The following is a 15,497-nucleotide window of genomic DNA, read 5'->3' as shown; positions in this document are numbered from 1 at the left end:
TCTCCTTCACCTCCACTGCCTGCAACTAGGCTTCCTCTCTTCTCTGCCTCTCTCGCACCAGACGACAGCTGGCTGCTGACCCTTTCCTCTTATCCTCGCCCATATCTCTTTCTTCTTCCTGCACCCGCCATATCCGCCACCTCGCAGCAACCTTGCTGCCCTTTCTCTCTCTAAATCCAATAGCGAACGCCCACAGTTGCCCCCTCTCAGCCACTTGCTATTCTCTCCGCAACCTCTTGCGCGCCTATTTTCGTCTCTGCCTCTCACCACTGTTCTTTCTCTCTCTAAAACATGCCCAAACGAAAACCCCTTTTCTTTTCGTTTTCCTCATTTCGTTTCGGCCATTTTTCGTGAGGTTTTCGTTCCCCGTACGACCTTAAGGCGTAAAACCAACAAACCCATATTTCGACTCTCTCTCCCTCTCTCACAATAAAAAACCAATGCACAGCCCACTCTCTCTCTAAACCAAAAGCACTTTTTTTTTTTTTTTTCTCTTATTATATTCCTCCCTTCCTCTCCTAACTTAGTGATTTAAAAATCGACGATCTCTCTCGTAACCACTTATTTAAAAATTGGTTGTGACTCGTCCGAGCTTTCATGGGTCAGTTACCCCATATCTATTCCAGTATAAAATCAAGCCGCCCGATTCTAAAACAGAACCGCTTATGTGACGTTATATTGCAGGAACCACTTGGTTCTAGAACAGAACCGCGAACAGAACCGCTTGTGTGACATCATATCGCCCGTATGACGTCACATAGCGAGTTAGCGCGTGGCCAAAACATCGCCGATTCTCTGTATCCACACGTGGGAAGGAACTACCGTTCCCCCACCGGCCGCACGTGGATGGCAACCTTAGGCATACGCATGCAATTGTTTGGAAACTTACAAAGCAATTTATAGACATCAATCTAAAACTTGGATGTAGGATAATTCCCACGGTGCGTTAAATTATAATATAATTTGGATAAATACTATTAATATAGAAAACAATTACACTTGTGCTGATGTGGCAGAATGATTATCACTTCCACGGTAGAGCCTTCACTTCTCAAGTGCGATTCTCGCCTTGGACACATCTTATTTTATTTTTGTTGTCAACTTAACAACAAAAATAAGCAGAAAATAAATCTTTTTTTTAACATTTTTAATTTTTATTTATTTTTTATTTTTTTATTTTTTTTAAATCTCTCTTTTTATTAACAATCTTTTTTATTAAATTTATTCTATAAATCTATAAAATTAATTTTTTTTTAAAAAAAAATTTATTCCATTTGAAATCTCTCTCTTTCTATTAACAATCTCTTTTACTAAATTTGTTTTAGAAATCTAAAAAATTAAAATTTTGAAGAATTAAAGTGTTCTTTTGAAAATTAGTATGCATTCTAATAATTTATAATCAAATTTTTTATTTTTTCATTATAAATCATGTAATTTATTATCTTTTTTACAGTTCTCAATAATACATTTTAAATTAGATCGTATTACAAAATATTTTTGATTTGTTATTATTTATAAAATAAAATAATTATAAAATTTAAACCAACATTATTAATTTCAGCATATAACATTATAGTTAGTTAGGTTGTAATAAATTTGGATTATAATTTGTTAGTTTGTAATAATTTGGGTTTTTTTAGGGGATTAGGGCTTTCTGCCAATTTGAGATTTTGATGGCCATTTTTTAACGATTAAATCTACTCTTTATTGTAATCCATGTATGATTATATATTTTATCCATGATAATTATATAATTTTTCTTATGTGTGATGTAAATTTAATGGTTAACATAAGTTTATACGAGGAAAAAACATCTCAATATTCACAAATTGATGAAAAAAGTGAAAGTTAACAATGGAGTATCCTCATTTCTTATTGGATTCCTAAAAGAAAATATTTATAATTAATTTTAATATTTTATTTGAAATTTTTTAAAGCTTAATCCGACCGAGATTCCCCATCCGGATCGCCATTTCACTGATCCAGATGGGTTTTTGAAGTGCCTGATTCGGGGCACCGATCCGTTTTTTAAATCACTGCAACTAACCAAAGCATCACTTATTCATTTATTTATTATTATAATACTTTACCTTTTTTTTTTGTTTCCCTTCACCTCCTTCTATTTCATTACTTATCTTTCTTGTTTCATCTTGTTCTATTTTCATTTTTATTTTACTTCATCTTATTTCATCTTTATTTATCTAATTCTATTGTATTTTAATTATTTATTTTACTTTACTTCATTTACCTATTTTATTTTATTTACCCCATCTTATTCTATTTCATTTCCTTTTATCATTTTTATTTTATTTTCCTTTATTTCATTTTATTTTAATTCATTGTATTCTTATTTCATCCTAACTCCATCTTCTAATCTTATTTTATTTCAATTCATCTCTTTCATTTTTCATTTCATCTCGTCCCATTTTACTTTTCATTTCACTCCATTTTATTTTATTTTATCTTCGACAAGTCAGGGTTCCCAGATCCACTTGTTGGGACGTCTTACGTGTGTGTGTGTTTGCATGAAAGGAGAAACAGGTCAAGAGAGGTGATTCCAAACCAGCCATAGGCCAGGGGGCTTTCCAACGTGTTCCAAGATGGCGCCAACGCGAGCCAGTCTGAGGGTGTCACGGATCCACGTGAGTTAAGTCCCTCCTCGTGACCTTATATCCTCTCTCATCAGTTGGTATCCTGCACACTTCTCGGGTTGATCTCGAACTTGGAACCACACCACCAGGTCAACCCGAACCGGAGGGAGAGATCGAGGCACCTAGCCAGAGAGAGGAATAAAGAGAGAATGAGAGAGAAGATGAGAGAGAGGGAGAGAGAGAGAGCTAACAGCTTAGCCGCCGGTTCGATCAAACCTTGAGGGACAGAGAAATAGAGAGAAGGGAAAGAAAGAGGGTAAGAAAGAAAGAAACAAAGCGAGAGGGAGAGGGAAGGGGAGAGAAAGAAAAAATGAGGTCGTCGGCTTAGTCGAGCCTAGAGGGAGAGAGAAAGAGAGAGAGAGGGGAAAGAGGGAGAGAAGAAAGGTAGTGAGCCGGTGGCTTGATCGCCGGCTCGGTCAAACCGAGAGGGAGAGAGAGAGAAAGAGAGGGAGACGGCGGCTTAATCACGGGCTCGATCAAGCTGAGAGGGAGAGAGAAATAGAGAGAGAAAGCAAAAGAGAGGAGAAATAGAGGGAGCCGACGGAGAGTAAGAGAGAGGGGAGAGGGAGAAAGAGAGAGAAAGAGGAGACGGGCTGATGGCTTAGCTGCCGGCCTAGTTGACCATGAAGATAGAGTGAAAGAGAAAAAGATAAGAGGGAAAAGGGAAAGAGAGAGGAGGGGAAAGAGAGAGATCGATCAAACCAAGAGGTGGAGAAAGAGAAAAGGGAAAGAGAGAGAGAAAGGAAAGGAGAGAGAGAGAGAAGAGGGAAAAGAAGTGAGGAGGAAGAGGAAGAAAGAAGGAGAGTAGAGAGAAAGAGAGAGGAGGAGAAAGAGAGGGAGCCGACGACTTAGCTGCCGGCGTAGTTGACCATGAAGAGAGAGTGAAAGAGAAAAAGCAAGAGGGAAAAGGGAAAGAGAGAGATCGATCAAACCAAGAGGTGGAGAAAGAGAAAAGGGAAAGAGAGAGAGAGAGAAGAGGGAAAGAAGTGAGGGGGAAGAGGAAGAAAGAAGGAGAGTAGAGAGAAAGAGAGAGGAGGAGAAAGAGAGGGAGCCGGCGACTTAGCTGTTAGCTCGTTCAAACTGAGAGGGCGAGAGAGAAAGAGAGGGGAGAAGAAGAGAGAGAAAGAGAGAGGAGAGAAGGGAAAGGAGAGAGAGAAGAGGGAAAAAAAGTGAGGGGGAAGAGGAAGAAAGAAGGAGAGGAGAGAGAAAGAGAGAGAAGGAGAAATAAAGGGAGCCGATGGCTTAGCCACCGAGAAAGAGAGAGGAGAGGAAGTGAGGAAAAGAAAAAGGAGAGAGAGGATATGAGAGAGAGGAGGGAAAGAAGCAAGGGGTAAGAGGAAGAAAGAAGGAGAGGAGAGAGAAAGAGAGGAGGAGAAAAAGAGGGAGCCGTCTGCTTCGATCAAATCGAGAGGGAGAGAGAAAGAGAGGGGGGATGAAGAGAGACAAAAAGAGAGGAGAGAGGAGAAAGGAGAGAAAGAGAAAGAGAAGAGGGAAAATAAATTTGGGGGAAGACGAAGAGAGAAGGAGAGGAGATAGAAAGAGAGAGGAGGAAAAAGAGAGGGAGTCGACAGCTAAGGGGTTGGCTCGATCAACCTGAGAGGGAGAGAGAGAGGGAAGAGGAAGAGAGAGAAAGAGAGAGGAGAGAGGGGCCAAGAAGAAAGAGAGAGAAAGATAGAAAGAGGAGGCGGGCTGACGACTAGTTGACCATGAAGAGAGAGTGAGAGAGGAGAGAAGAGAGAGAGAATAGAGAAGGAGAGATAAGAGAGAGAAAGAGGAGAGAAAAGTACTTAGTTGGGCCCTTAAGTTGAACCGGCGGCTAGGTCGGGAGTTGAGAGTTCCGGGTGAGAAGTAAGAGATTCCATGGGGGGAGCGAGAAGTTCCATGGGTAGTGGCTTATGGGGAAAGTTTTTTCTCTCCTATCTTTGAATGGAAGGGGGCAGGGAAAAGTATTGCAAACCAAAGAAAACTAAATTGAAAACCTTAAGCTTAAGGGGGTCAAACTCATTAGTTCTCCTCTTTTTGAACTTAGGGTTACAAGTGCTTATATAGAGCTCCCGTTGAAACAAGGGTGGATGCTTGAAACTAAAGGAAATTGCTGAAAAAAAAAATATTTGTAAATTAAAATTGAATCCCGTTTTTGGGGTAAAATGACAATTTTGCCTTTACCCACAATCTTCTAAATGATAGGATGGTCCCCAAAAAGTGGCCATGAACCATGATGATCTTTTGAGGTTCTTTTCAGACCTTTCAGTCAACTTTTTGGTGAAAATAATGCCATAATTATGACGGTCTAGGCGAGGCGATCATTTTGATGTATCTTTTGATCCTCCAATAGAAGCATTGGGCTCTCCGCAAGATTTGTAAAAAGATGAGAATTGTGCGATCATAGATTTCGGATCTTAGCCATTCTTTACCCTTTTTGATCAATATTTTTATCGTGGAACGATGAGGAAGTCGTTTGGTGATGAGAATGGCTCGATTCGGTGCTTGAATTGTCGCTTACCGAATTGGTGAACTTGCTGGAATTTGGATCCAGCCACCAGAAAATGCCTTTCTTTGCACCTTAAAATACAACCATTCAGGTGATTCATCATGAATGATGTTTAGCTCGAATCGAAGCCCTTGATCTCGTGGTCGTAACAGACCCGGTTTCAAGCCGATCCGATATCGGGTCCTCATGATGTGGCCATTTGATTGAATGGGTATTCTTCTATTAAAAATCTGTTGCACATGAGTTTCGTTAAGAGGCTTCTCTTTAAGATTTCTCTCGTCTCGGGCGGCATCATGGGCTATGCCACATATCAAAACGTGCACGTCGACGAGACAAAGATCGTCGTGAAAATTTGAGCTTGATCTGACTTAAGACGAAGGATATATGATCATTCATGGGTGTTCCCGACATCACGTTGCATAGTTTCCATAAATGGAAACTGGTTCACTAAAGGTGCACCAGAATAGTGTTTAACCTACCCGTTTTGGGTAAGTTGGCCACAGAATAGTCAAGAAGCATTCGACTGAGCCAAAATTTGACATCCAATGGAAGTGTTCTGCTACCCATCTAAAGCTCCGATAATAGGGCTGTAGTTATAAGGTGCATTTTCAGCATGTTAGAGGCTGAATATGAAAACTGATTTTGTCCCTGATCCACCTTAACGTTGTCAGATTGTGATGAAACTTGGCGGGTATTCTTAAGGAGTCATAGGCTACTTCTACATGTCTTTTGGGGTCAATCCATTGTCTGCCAAAATTGTACTCCAGATCAGGGTGTATTTCAATAGTGCTTCCGTGGTCCACATGCATTTTGATACCTGTGGGCCTAAGTCACGATTGACTCTCTCCTTATTCGCCTCGGGTTACAAGTGTTGAAAAATACCTTAAAACAGCTTGGCCCGACGAATGTTGTGCTTCGAGAGAAGCGAGAAGGACAACATTTGTAATCAAAATTGGTCCTTCGGCTTTCATTTTTCCTCTCAACCACAAGCATTAGCACAACCGGCAAAGGGGAAATTGTGCCAAGCTTCTTCCCTAAGGGATGACCAAGGTGCTTTAACGACTGGGGGCCTTTCTTAAGGTCTTGTAGACTTAGTGACATCAAGACTTTGGGGGAGAAGAGATGTGAACTACTGGTGGGCGCCTTGCTCAAGGGCTTTCTTCCCACTTCAGTAGTCCTTATTTTTTGTTCCAACAATTGGGGGCCTTTTTTAAGGGCTTGTAGACCCAATTAGTCAGAATCGAAGTTTGACTAGTAGTTGGGGCCCTTGCTTAAGGGCTTCCTTCCCAATCAGTTAGTTTTTAGTCTTCTGGTGGGGGCCTTGCATAAGGGCTTTTTTCGCACTTTAAGAGATGGGTTCTTTTCAATTCTTCTGGTGGGGGCCTTGATTAAAGGATTTCTTCCCAGTTCAAGAGATGGTTTCTTCTTTGGATAGACAGTCGAGGGATTGGTTGGCGTGTGAGATGCTACGCCAAGGTTTGGATTTGTTTTGACAAGTAAAGTACCTCTTTGGTCCCCATCCTATCAGGTCCTGTCGGAAGCTTTTTGTTGGCCTGTCCTGAAAAGTTTGGGCCTGTCGGTTAGGGAGGGGTTTTGCCAAGGCGGTCTCTTTGGGGTGTGAACCCCAATCTCACTGAACTTAGTCAGGGGTGTCTGGTGGCTGGCCTGAAAAGTCTAGATTGACAGCAATTGGGAACCTTGAGGAGACTTCACCCTGAATGTTGGTGGAAGGTGTTGGTCTGGCTTGACAGTCATCTGCCTTTTTGAGAGCATCCTTGGTTTGTCGACGTGACTTTCTTGTTTTTGGTGACTTCTTGAAAATGAACTCCTTTAGCATGGAGTTCTAGCTAGCTGTCTTGTTGATTTTTCTGACTTTTGGGTTATTCTCATGGATTGACCCAGGCCATTGGAATTTTCTTAAGCTCTTTTTGGTTTTGGTAGCAAAGTACTAACACCTAAACTACCGGGCTTTTCTTGTGTCAATTGTCGGCCGAAGCCGCCTGTGAAGGAAAGCATTGCATCAACCTGCTTATTGGTTCAGATGCCCTTTCGGTTTTCACTTGAACAAAGAGGGAAGCGGCTCCGTAGAACGGTTTTCACCAACTTCATTTTTATTGAGCTATTTTACCCGTGACTTCATGGTCATGTCTGCCTTTCTTTTCAATTTTACTTACGGTGCCCTTTTGGGTTTTCATTGTGCCCCCCTTTTTCTTTGCAGAACACTCTTACTCATGGCTTCATGACTATGCCTGTCTGCCATTTTTACTCACGGCACCCCTTCGAAATTTCTCCATGCCCTTTTTTTTTGAGCATTTTTACCCATGGTTTCATGACCATATCCGCTCATTTTTATTTTCTATTCTATTGTATTTATAAATAAATGGCAGTGAATTGGTGGTGTTTGAATGATGATGGAAGTGAATGGTGGTTTTCGAGATGGAGATGGGAAATTGGGGTGGTCTGATCAACAGATAAAGGGGTGAGATTTTGTGGGAGGTGAATGGGATGGTAATGGAGGGTGCGACTCATTGGGGAATGACGTGAGTTTTTATGAGGGATGAGAGGTTGATGGTGGAATACGCAAGTTACTGGGGTAATGATTTGAGACTTTTGTGGAGGATGAATGAAGTAGCAATGGAGGGTGTGACTCACTGAGGAATGACGTGAGTTTTTATGAGGGATGAGAGGTTGATGGCGGAATACACGACTTACTGGGGTAATGATTTATGACTTTTGTGTAGGATGAATGAAATTACAATGGAGGGTGCTGCTTGCCAGAGGTTGGAACAAGCTTTTGGGTGATGAGGGTAATTTATTGGGGGATGGCGAATGATGAGGTGAGAATGGTTTGATGGTAGATATGGAGGTGAAAGATAGTTTAGGGTGGTTTGACAGATCAGATAATGGAGAGTGGTGAGCGATGACTCACTGGGGATGGTGAAGCATGGTGGCACATGTATAGGGAATGACGAGGGTGAGGTGGTGTGACTTATTGGGGATGGTGAGTCATGGTGGCACATGCACATGAATGAGGTCACGGGGACATGACTTGACCCACTGAGGAGAACGGGATGCACATCCAAGGTAGCACATGGTCAGGGAAGGCTTAACTCAATCCACCGGGGAAGGGAGTATGTGCACACGGAAGGGGCATGCATGAAGAGGGTGAGGCTCCAGGCTCGATGCAGAAGGCGCTTAGCTTGATGTGAGGGGCTTGGCTTGCCACGAGGGCGAATGGAGGCAAAAACCAGGGCTCGAGCTCTGAGCAAAGAATGGCTCGGCTCGACTCGCGGTGAAGGAGGTGTGTGAGCTTATGCATGGATGCTGGCAGGAGGCACGCACGCGTGACACACGTGAGAGGAATACATTTGGAAGTTGGGTAGGAGAGATGCGAACGAGAGAGGAGTGCATGCGGTGGCTGCGTTAGGGACACACGCATGATACGCATGAGAGAGGAATGCATGTTGTGGTTGCGCATGGGAGACGGGCCTTCGGGCTCTGTCTCGGCTCTTGACCCGGCTTGGCCCAGTTTGGATGAAGGATTGCGTAGGCGGCGGTTGAAAAGGGGCCTCGGGCTCAGGCTCACGGCTCGGCCCCGCCTAGTCGGGGATGAAGGGATGCGCAAGCAGTGGCTGAAAAGGGGCCTCAAGCTCACGGGCAGCCCGGTCCAGTCTGGGACGAAGGGCTGCACAAGCGGCAGTTGTGCAGGGGCCTTAGGCTCCGGCACATGACCCAGCCCAGCCCAATCGAGGATGAAGGGATGCGCGGGGTGATGGCTACGACGGGCTCGGGCTCGGGCTCACGGCCCAGTCTGGCCCAACGCGTGCATAAGAGGGAGGAGAGAAAAAATAAGGTCTGTTGGGTCCTATTTGGGCTCGATGGCCCGGACCGAAGGCCCTTTTTTGCCTACGAGTGTGGTTCTTCTTGACTAACAAAATTTTCTACTCGCAATGGCACCGGCTTGGTTCAATTCTGATGCTATTTGACCCCCTTGGCCCATTTTTAGCTTGAAGGAGGATTTGCAAGGGCAATGTGGTCTTTTGGCCACTTGCTTTCCCACAATGCCCCTTTTCTTTCTTGAAAATGATGTTGAAATGGTTGGGACATGGATGGGATATGGATTTTGTGAAGGACAAAAATGGAAAAGGAAAAGGTCGCTTTATGAGGTGGGGTATAAAAAGGGTTGAGGGCCCCTCATTTGAGACATTGTTCTCATTTTAAAGATTTTTAGAGAGGGAAATCGTGAGGGAGAGTTTGGGGAGCAAGCAAAGTGGGGTGGAGCGCAGGTGGTCAAGGAGGGGCGTAGAGCACAGGCGGCTAAGAAACTTTGCAGCGGGCATTTCTTCACGACGATGGCCGCGATGTCTGGCACCCGAGAGTTTGGTGTGCTTCTTTTCTTTCTTCATGCGTTCTTTTCCATGCTTTCCATGCTTCTTTTTGGTGCTTATCTTAGCACAATTAAATGCCATTTTTCTAGCACTAAGATTCTTTTTGTGCATTCTAGCATTCTTGCTCATCGTTATGCACTTTGAACACTTAATTAGCACTTGTGGTGCCTTTTAAGCATTTTTTAGTGCTTCTTGCACATTTAAAATGCCTTTCGAGCCTTTAAAATGCCTTTTGGAATTTTAAGTGATTTTTGAGCATTTTGGGCACTTTCTTGCACTTTCTAAGCATTTTCAATGCCTTTAAGCATCTTAACTGCCTTTTGAGCATTTTAAGTGCTTTTTTAGCATTTTTTAGTGCTCTTAATGCTTTTTAAACATTTTTTATACTTTTTAGGTATTTTTTATCCTTTTCTCAGCATTTTGAATGGATTTCACCTGATTGAAAGGGGGCTCTGCCGGGGTTTGTTTGGATCAAGTGCTTCCCATAGTTCAGTTCCTTGGGCATCCTTCAGGGCGCCTTGACTCTTTTGGGCACCTTTTTCATCAAAAGTCCATTTTACAGGGCAGATGCTGCCGAATTTTTGTCAGGCCATGTCTCTTCTTTTCTTTCGACTCTTATTTGAATTTTCGCGCACCCTTGACTTAATCCTTCTCATGCTGTTTCAGATGACATGCCTCGCCGAATGTCCACCCATCGAGCGGCTAGGACCCTCGGAGTTCCCAAAATGAAGAACCGAGCGAGGAATAATACTGCCGAGGACACCATTGTCATTTAGGATGATTAGTCCCCTATGGCAATGATTGAAGATAAACCGGTTGACATTATTGGCGTCAACCCAGATGAACCATCGTCTTCATCGCGACCACCTCAATTGAAGGGGCCATTCAGACCGCTCCCCCTCTCTGGCCCGGTGCTCTTTACGGCTGCTTGGTTTACCCTTGGGGGTGTTGTTCCGGAGTAGTTGAGGATTGTTTATAACGCAGAATCGAGCAATCTAACGATGTAGGTCTCTCAGATATGACACTTTCAACTGATAAAAAGTAAATGAAAAAGCAATGGTAGAGAAAGTGGGAACAATCGAATTCAAATATGAGATCAGATCTGCCCAGAAATGAGTAGATCTACTCTCAGATCTGCGACGGAGCCAGCGTGATCTGAAGCATTTCAAAACATAATTTTCAATCAGAATGAATCAAAGCCAGATCAAAATAAAATAAATACAATAAAAGAAAAGAGGAAATGAAGGAGAAGAAATTACCAAACCTAGCTGGATGGCTCGGGGTTCTCGAACCTTCAAGGGCTGGCCCGTATCAGAACTGTTTCCTTTTGACCTTGTGGTCCAGATGTGGATCAGCAAGTCTCTGGTAGTAATAGGGTAGTTGTACCTTGTAAATGGTTTAGACCTAGGGTTGTTGTACCCTAGGTCTAGGTTTACTCAGGCTTAAGATGATGGTTAGGGTTTTCTCAGGGTAGGTCTCTCAACTCTCTTAGGGTTTCTCTTCTGGCCTAAAGTTTATAAAAGTCCCATCCCTCTTCAACCCTCTCATTTTTCATCCTTTTATGGTTACCCAAAGTGAGTTCATCTGAAAGAGGCATTTGTTAGGGCAAAGTTATCCCATAACCAACAAATCCCTTGGTCAAACCAATCTTTAATTTTTTAAAATTTGGATTTGACCGACGCGGATAGCATCACATGGCCAAACCACCCACAAGATAACCCTGAAAACATGAAAAATACGTAAAAATTGTTTGGCTAAAAACGCGTCTGCAAGAGTCGTGTCGCCTGGGTGGCATGCCCCATGTCGCACTAATAAAAAATGCTCCAAATTGAAAATTTTCTTTTCAAGTGCGTTCCTTAGTCTCTTGTGAAACTACAAAAAAACATTTGGGTCAAAACATATTTTTTTACTATTTTTAATGATGTTTTTTGTAAAATAGGGCATTTTCAAGATGACTTGGGTGACACACCTTGTGTTGCCCGGGCGGCACACCCCGTGTCGCCCAAACCAAAACTTGTCCAAATTGATTTTTTCAATTGGGGTGTCTTCCTCAACCTCTTCCGAAACCCTCAAAGAAAATTTGGCTCGAAACAGATTTTTTTACTATTTTTAATGACTTTTTTCAGAAAACAACGTGTTTACTGGATTCCGGGTGAAAACAGGCATCTGCTGGGTTATGGGATGGCAGAATGGTTCTGGCTCACAGGGTAAATTGTGTGACCTATGGATTTTGGGTTTACTAAGCCAATTTTATCCTAAGGGTCTAAGAAAACCACAGAACTTGCCAGATTTAAAGCGGGTGTCTACAAGGATCCCTTTTTCTGTGTAGATAGAGGGGTTGGACTATCTGAATGCCAAGATCGGCTTCATGGAGTATGGGAAAGAGCTCTAGAAGGATGTTCATCGTCTCATTGGCAGATCTTCCCTTGAGGAGTTGATGCAACTTCCTAGGCTCTTGGAGAGGACTGCAGCGAATCTGATAGCCTTTGGAGTGCCGGAGGCTTATAAGCTCAAGGGCATCATGGAGGAATTGTCTCAATTGAAGAGAGAGATCTTGAACCTGGAGGGGCTAATTTTTCCAACACGAAATCCATCCATTGGTCCCTTACTTGAATTCTACTCTGACCAACCCTCCATTTTTTGTTATGCCGAGGGCCTCCTGGAGAAGTTGAAGAGCAATTTAGCATATCGGGAAGGCTTTCACCCGACTCTCTAAGCTCATTCAATGAAGGAAGAAGAGTATGCTTCTCTTGGGGGAATTTTGTTGCGAGACAATGAGGCTGGCATGCTCGTTCTCTGATGTCATAGTACCGAGATAGAGGCTTTACTGTCCTAGGTTTGTGAGGAAATTGTTGACTTCCCACTGGCTAATTTAGAATCCAGCACTTTACCTTTGCTAGTAAGGCAAGTAGGCTTTCTCAGAGTAGTCGAGCTGAAGGATAGGTTGGCAATTAGGCAGCACGTATTTACTGAGCTTGATGCTCACAAGGAATGATTGACATATCATCTTCGTGTACTTTTGCTTTTGTTGTCGGTGCTTGAGCTCAGTTTGCCTCCTTTTCTTTCCTTTTTAATGTGAGGCTCTAGGCTTTGCTTGTTTGTTTCCTAGAAATAGGCTTTGAGATTGTGAGCCTTCAGCTTGTTACCCTTATTTTGCAATAGAATGCCTTTTTCTCCTTGCTTCAAGTCTTGCCTCTTTCCTTTCTTCCATGATGTGCAAGTCTTTACATTTGGTTGCAATTCTTTGAAAGTGATAAGCTATTTGAGAGCCCCTTTTGTGGACATGTCCACCTTCCATATGCATTTGACTTAAATGCCATTTCGGGTTTTCGTTAAGTCCCTTATGGTATGCAGTATCTCAGGTTTTCACAAAACCTCGTGAGAGACTTTTTTTTGTGGCGCTGTTGCCCATGGTTCTTACACTATGTTTGCCATTCTCTCATTTTTACTCACGATGCCCCTTTAAGATTTCATCATGCCCGGTTTTTATTCTATTTTATTTTCTTTTGACATCTTTTACCCACGGTAGCTAATGGTGCTACCATGCCCCATCATTTTTTCTTTCTTTTTCATTTGACTTTCTTACTCATGATGCCCTTTTGGGTTTTCGTCATGTTCGTCTTTTGAGGAGCCAACTTAAGGTCATGCTGCTATGAACGTAGCTTATTTTTAGGGTCGTACACCAAGACCTGAGGGCATAGTTAGGGTGGTGCCTCCAAGACCGTAAGCTAAGGGTAGTATTTCTTCAGGTAGCGGGCTGTTGATAGGAAGCGTGGCTTCTTGCCCCGTCAAGTTGAGTCAGTACATAAGCTCCATTAGGGAAGGCCGTTTTAATCACAAATGGCCCTTCCCATTTTGTTTCAAACTTGCCTTTATGCCTCCCATGCATGATGATGGGTTTCCGCACGGCCAAAACCAATTCGCCACGAGTGAACCAGCATATCTTCACTGCTTTGCCGAATGCTCATCTCATCCTACCCCAATAGACCTCTAAGTTTTGTTGGGCTTCGAACCTCTTCTTGTCAAGCACGTTCTGCTCTTGATAACGAAGCTTAACTTGCTCATCTTCGGTTATGCCATGATGTATGGCAATGCGAAGTGAAGGGAGCTGAACTTCGAGAGGTAGAACATCTTTGCTTCCATATACCAGGGAGTAAGAGGTGGAAGCTGTAGCATTTCTCGTGGTGGTGCAGTAGGCCCATAAGACCTCAAAAAGTTTCTCATGCTAAGTCTTCTTTGTTTTTTAAACTGATTTTCGTATGTTATTGCCCTCAATACTAGCGTTTAGAAGTCGACCATGCTTGACAAAATTGACTATAGGCTCCCTCCAATCTTTGATTTGTTTGATTTTTGCACACATTGGGTCAAAGAATTCCACTTTTTGTTCACCAAGCTGAGGGACTGAGGCTTTCTTGATGCTTTTCTCTGCTTTGATGGCTTCTTTCGCGGCGAGAAGTGTCCTGAATGGATAAGGTGGGGATTCTATAAAAAGGACCCTTTCATCATTTGCATCAACTTCTTCCAACAGCCTAATATGTCTCCATTTTGCCACCCTTATAGGTGTAAGCTCACTTGATGAACTTTGCATGGTCGCATCGAGTTTAGCAAGGGCATCCGCCTGCGAGTTCAATCTTCGAGGCACATGCCCTAGAGAAAAGTCATTAAGTCGAGCCATCAAGGTCTTAGCTGTGTCGTGATATGGCTTAAGATTGTCTTTTCTCACATCGTACATTCCCTTGAGCTGTCATATCACCAACTCGGAATCATCGAAGATAGCTAATTGCTCCAAGTTCAAGTTGACAACGATTTTGATACCTATTATGAGCGCTTGGTATTCTTCCTCATTATGCAAGCTAACCTTTGTAAGAGAGAAGGACAAGGAGATGATGCCAACTTGAGGGGTAAATAGCACTACACTAGCACCACCTCGTTTTGATTGGAAGGCTCCATCAAAATACATCTTCCAATCATATGGTTCCTCCGCATAGAATACCTCTTCATCAGGGAGGTCACTGGACATGGGGGAATCTGACGGCAAGGGGTGTGGAGCTAAAAAGTCAGCTAGAGCTTGGCCTTTGATGACTTTCTGTGGCACGTAGGTGATGTCAAATTCCATTAATAGCAGTGACCATTTTTCCAAACGTCATGACAATCAGAAGGCATGTCATAAGGAACTTAATCGGGTCAGCTTGTGAAATGAACTGGATTTTGTGGGCAAGCAAATAATGACGGAGCTTTTGGACTACAAGATTAGGGCCAAGCACATCTTCTCAATCGGGGGGTAATTCTTCTCAGCCCCTTTCATCCTGCGATTGAGGTAGTACAAAGCAGCTTCTCTCCCTTCCTCATTGTGTTGCGCCCAGAGTGCACCAAGTGACGCGTCAAGTGGTAGCATCTCCTAAATTGCTTTAATCTTAACAGGCTTAATCTCCAGCCCTGATATCTGACAATGAACCTCAGAAATTTCCCCAATCGTATGCCGAAGGCACACTTGAGGGGATTCATTTTGAGCTGGTGAAGACAAAGATGCTTGAACACTCGTTCGAGGTCTCAGATGTGGGACTTCCTTTTCGAGGTCTTAGATGTGGGACTCCCTTTCTCTCGATTTTACCACTAGGTCATCAATGTAACATTCTACTTCTTTGTGCAACATATAGTCAAGGATAGTAGTTATGGCTCGCTGGTGTGTGGCACTTGTGTTCTTTAGTCCAAAGGGCATCATTGTGTAACAAAAAGCCCCTTTCAGAGTCAAGAATGTAGTAGCATCCTCATCTTAAGGTGCCATTCTTATCTGATTATATCCTGAATACCCATTCATGAAGGAAAAGGCTTGACAATGAGCTATGGAATTGATGAGCATCTTAGTGAAGGGAAGCGAAAATCATCTTTCAGGCACGCGACGTTTTAGTAGCGAAAGTCGATGCATACCCTAATTTTCCCATTCTTCTTCTTGACTGGCACGACATT

General features: G+C 43.1%; 1 protein-coding gene and 1 long non-coding RNA gene across 2 annotated transcripts; one reads left to right on the top strand and one right to left on the bottom strand.

Moving 5' to 3' along the window:
* Positions 1-9,345: 9,345 nt before the first annotated feature.
* On the top strand, positions 9,346-10,587 carry LOC148782335 (uncharacterized). Its single transcript, XR_016055137.1, has 2 exons — positions 9,346-9,525; positions 10,197-10,587. It is a non-coding gene; the product is annotated as an uncharacterized LOC148782335 (long non-coding RNA).
* Positions 10,588-13,773: 3,186 nt separating this feature from the next.
* Positions 13,774-14,646, bottom strand: LOC148782334 (uncharacterized). Its single transcript, XM_088864616.1, has 2 exons — positions 14,389-14,646; positions 13,774-14,271 (listed from the first exon to the last, which is right to left on the bottom strand). Exons 1-2 carry the CDS (start codon positions 14,644-14,646, stop codon positions 13,774-13,776), a joined length of 756 nt encoding a protein of 251 aa, XP_088720742.1.
* Between the last annotated feature and the right edge of the window lie 851 nt (positions 14,647-15,497).

This window comes from Amborella trichopoda, chromosome 4 (genome assembly GCF_054954075.1).
Source record: "Amborella trichopoda isolate Santa Cruz 75 chromosome 4, AtrichopodaSantaCruz75HAP2 v2.0, whole genome shotgun sequence".
NCBI lineage: Eukaryota > Viridiplantae > Streptophyta > Magnoliopsida > Amborellales > Amborellaceae > Amborella > Amborella trichopoda.
Note: the sequence above shows the minus strand (reverse complement) of the source record. Positions and strands in the feature narration are given on the sequence as shown.

Bases quoted from the DNA above. Each gene is read 5' to 3' on its own strand.
- LOC148782334 (XM_088864616.1), bottom strand. From the start codon at position 14,646: ATGGAATTTGACATCACCTACGTGCCACAGAAAGTCATCAAAGGCCAA. The intron at 14,272-14,388 runs GTTAGCTTGCAT...GTGATATGACAG, and splicing joins TGTCCTTCTCTCTTACAAAG to CTCAAGGGAATGTACGATGT.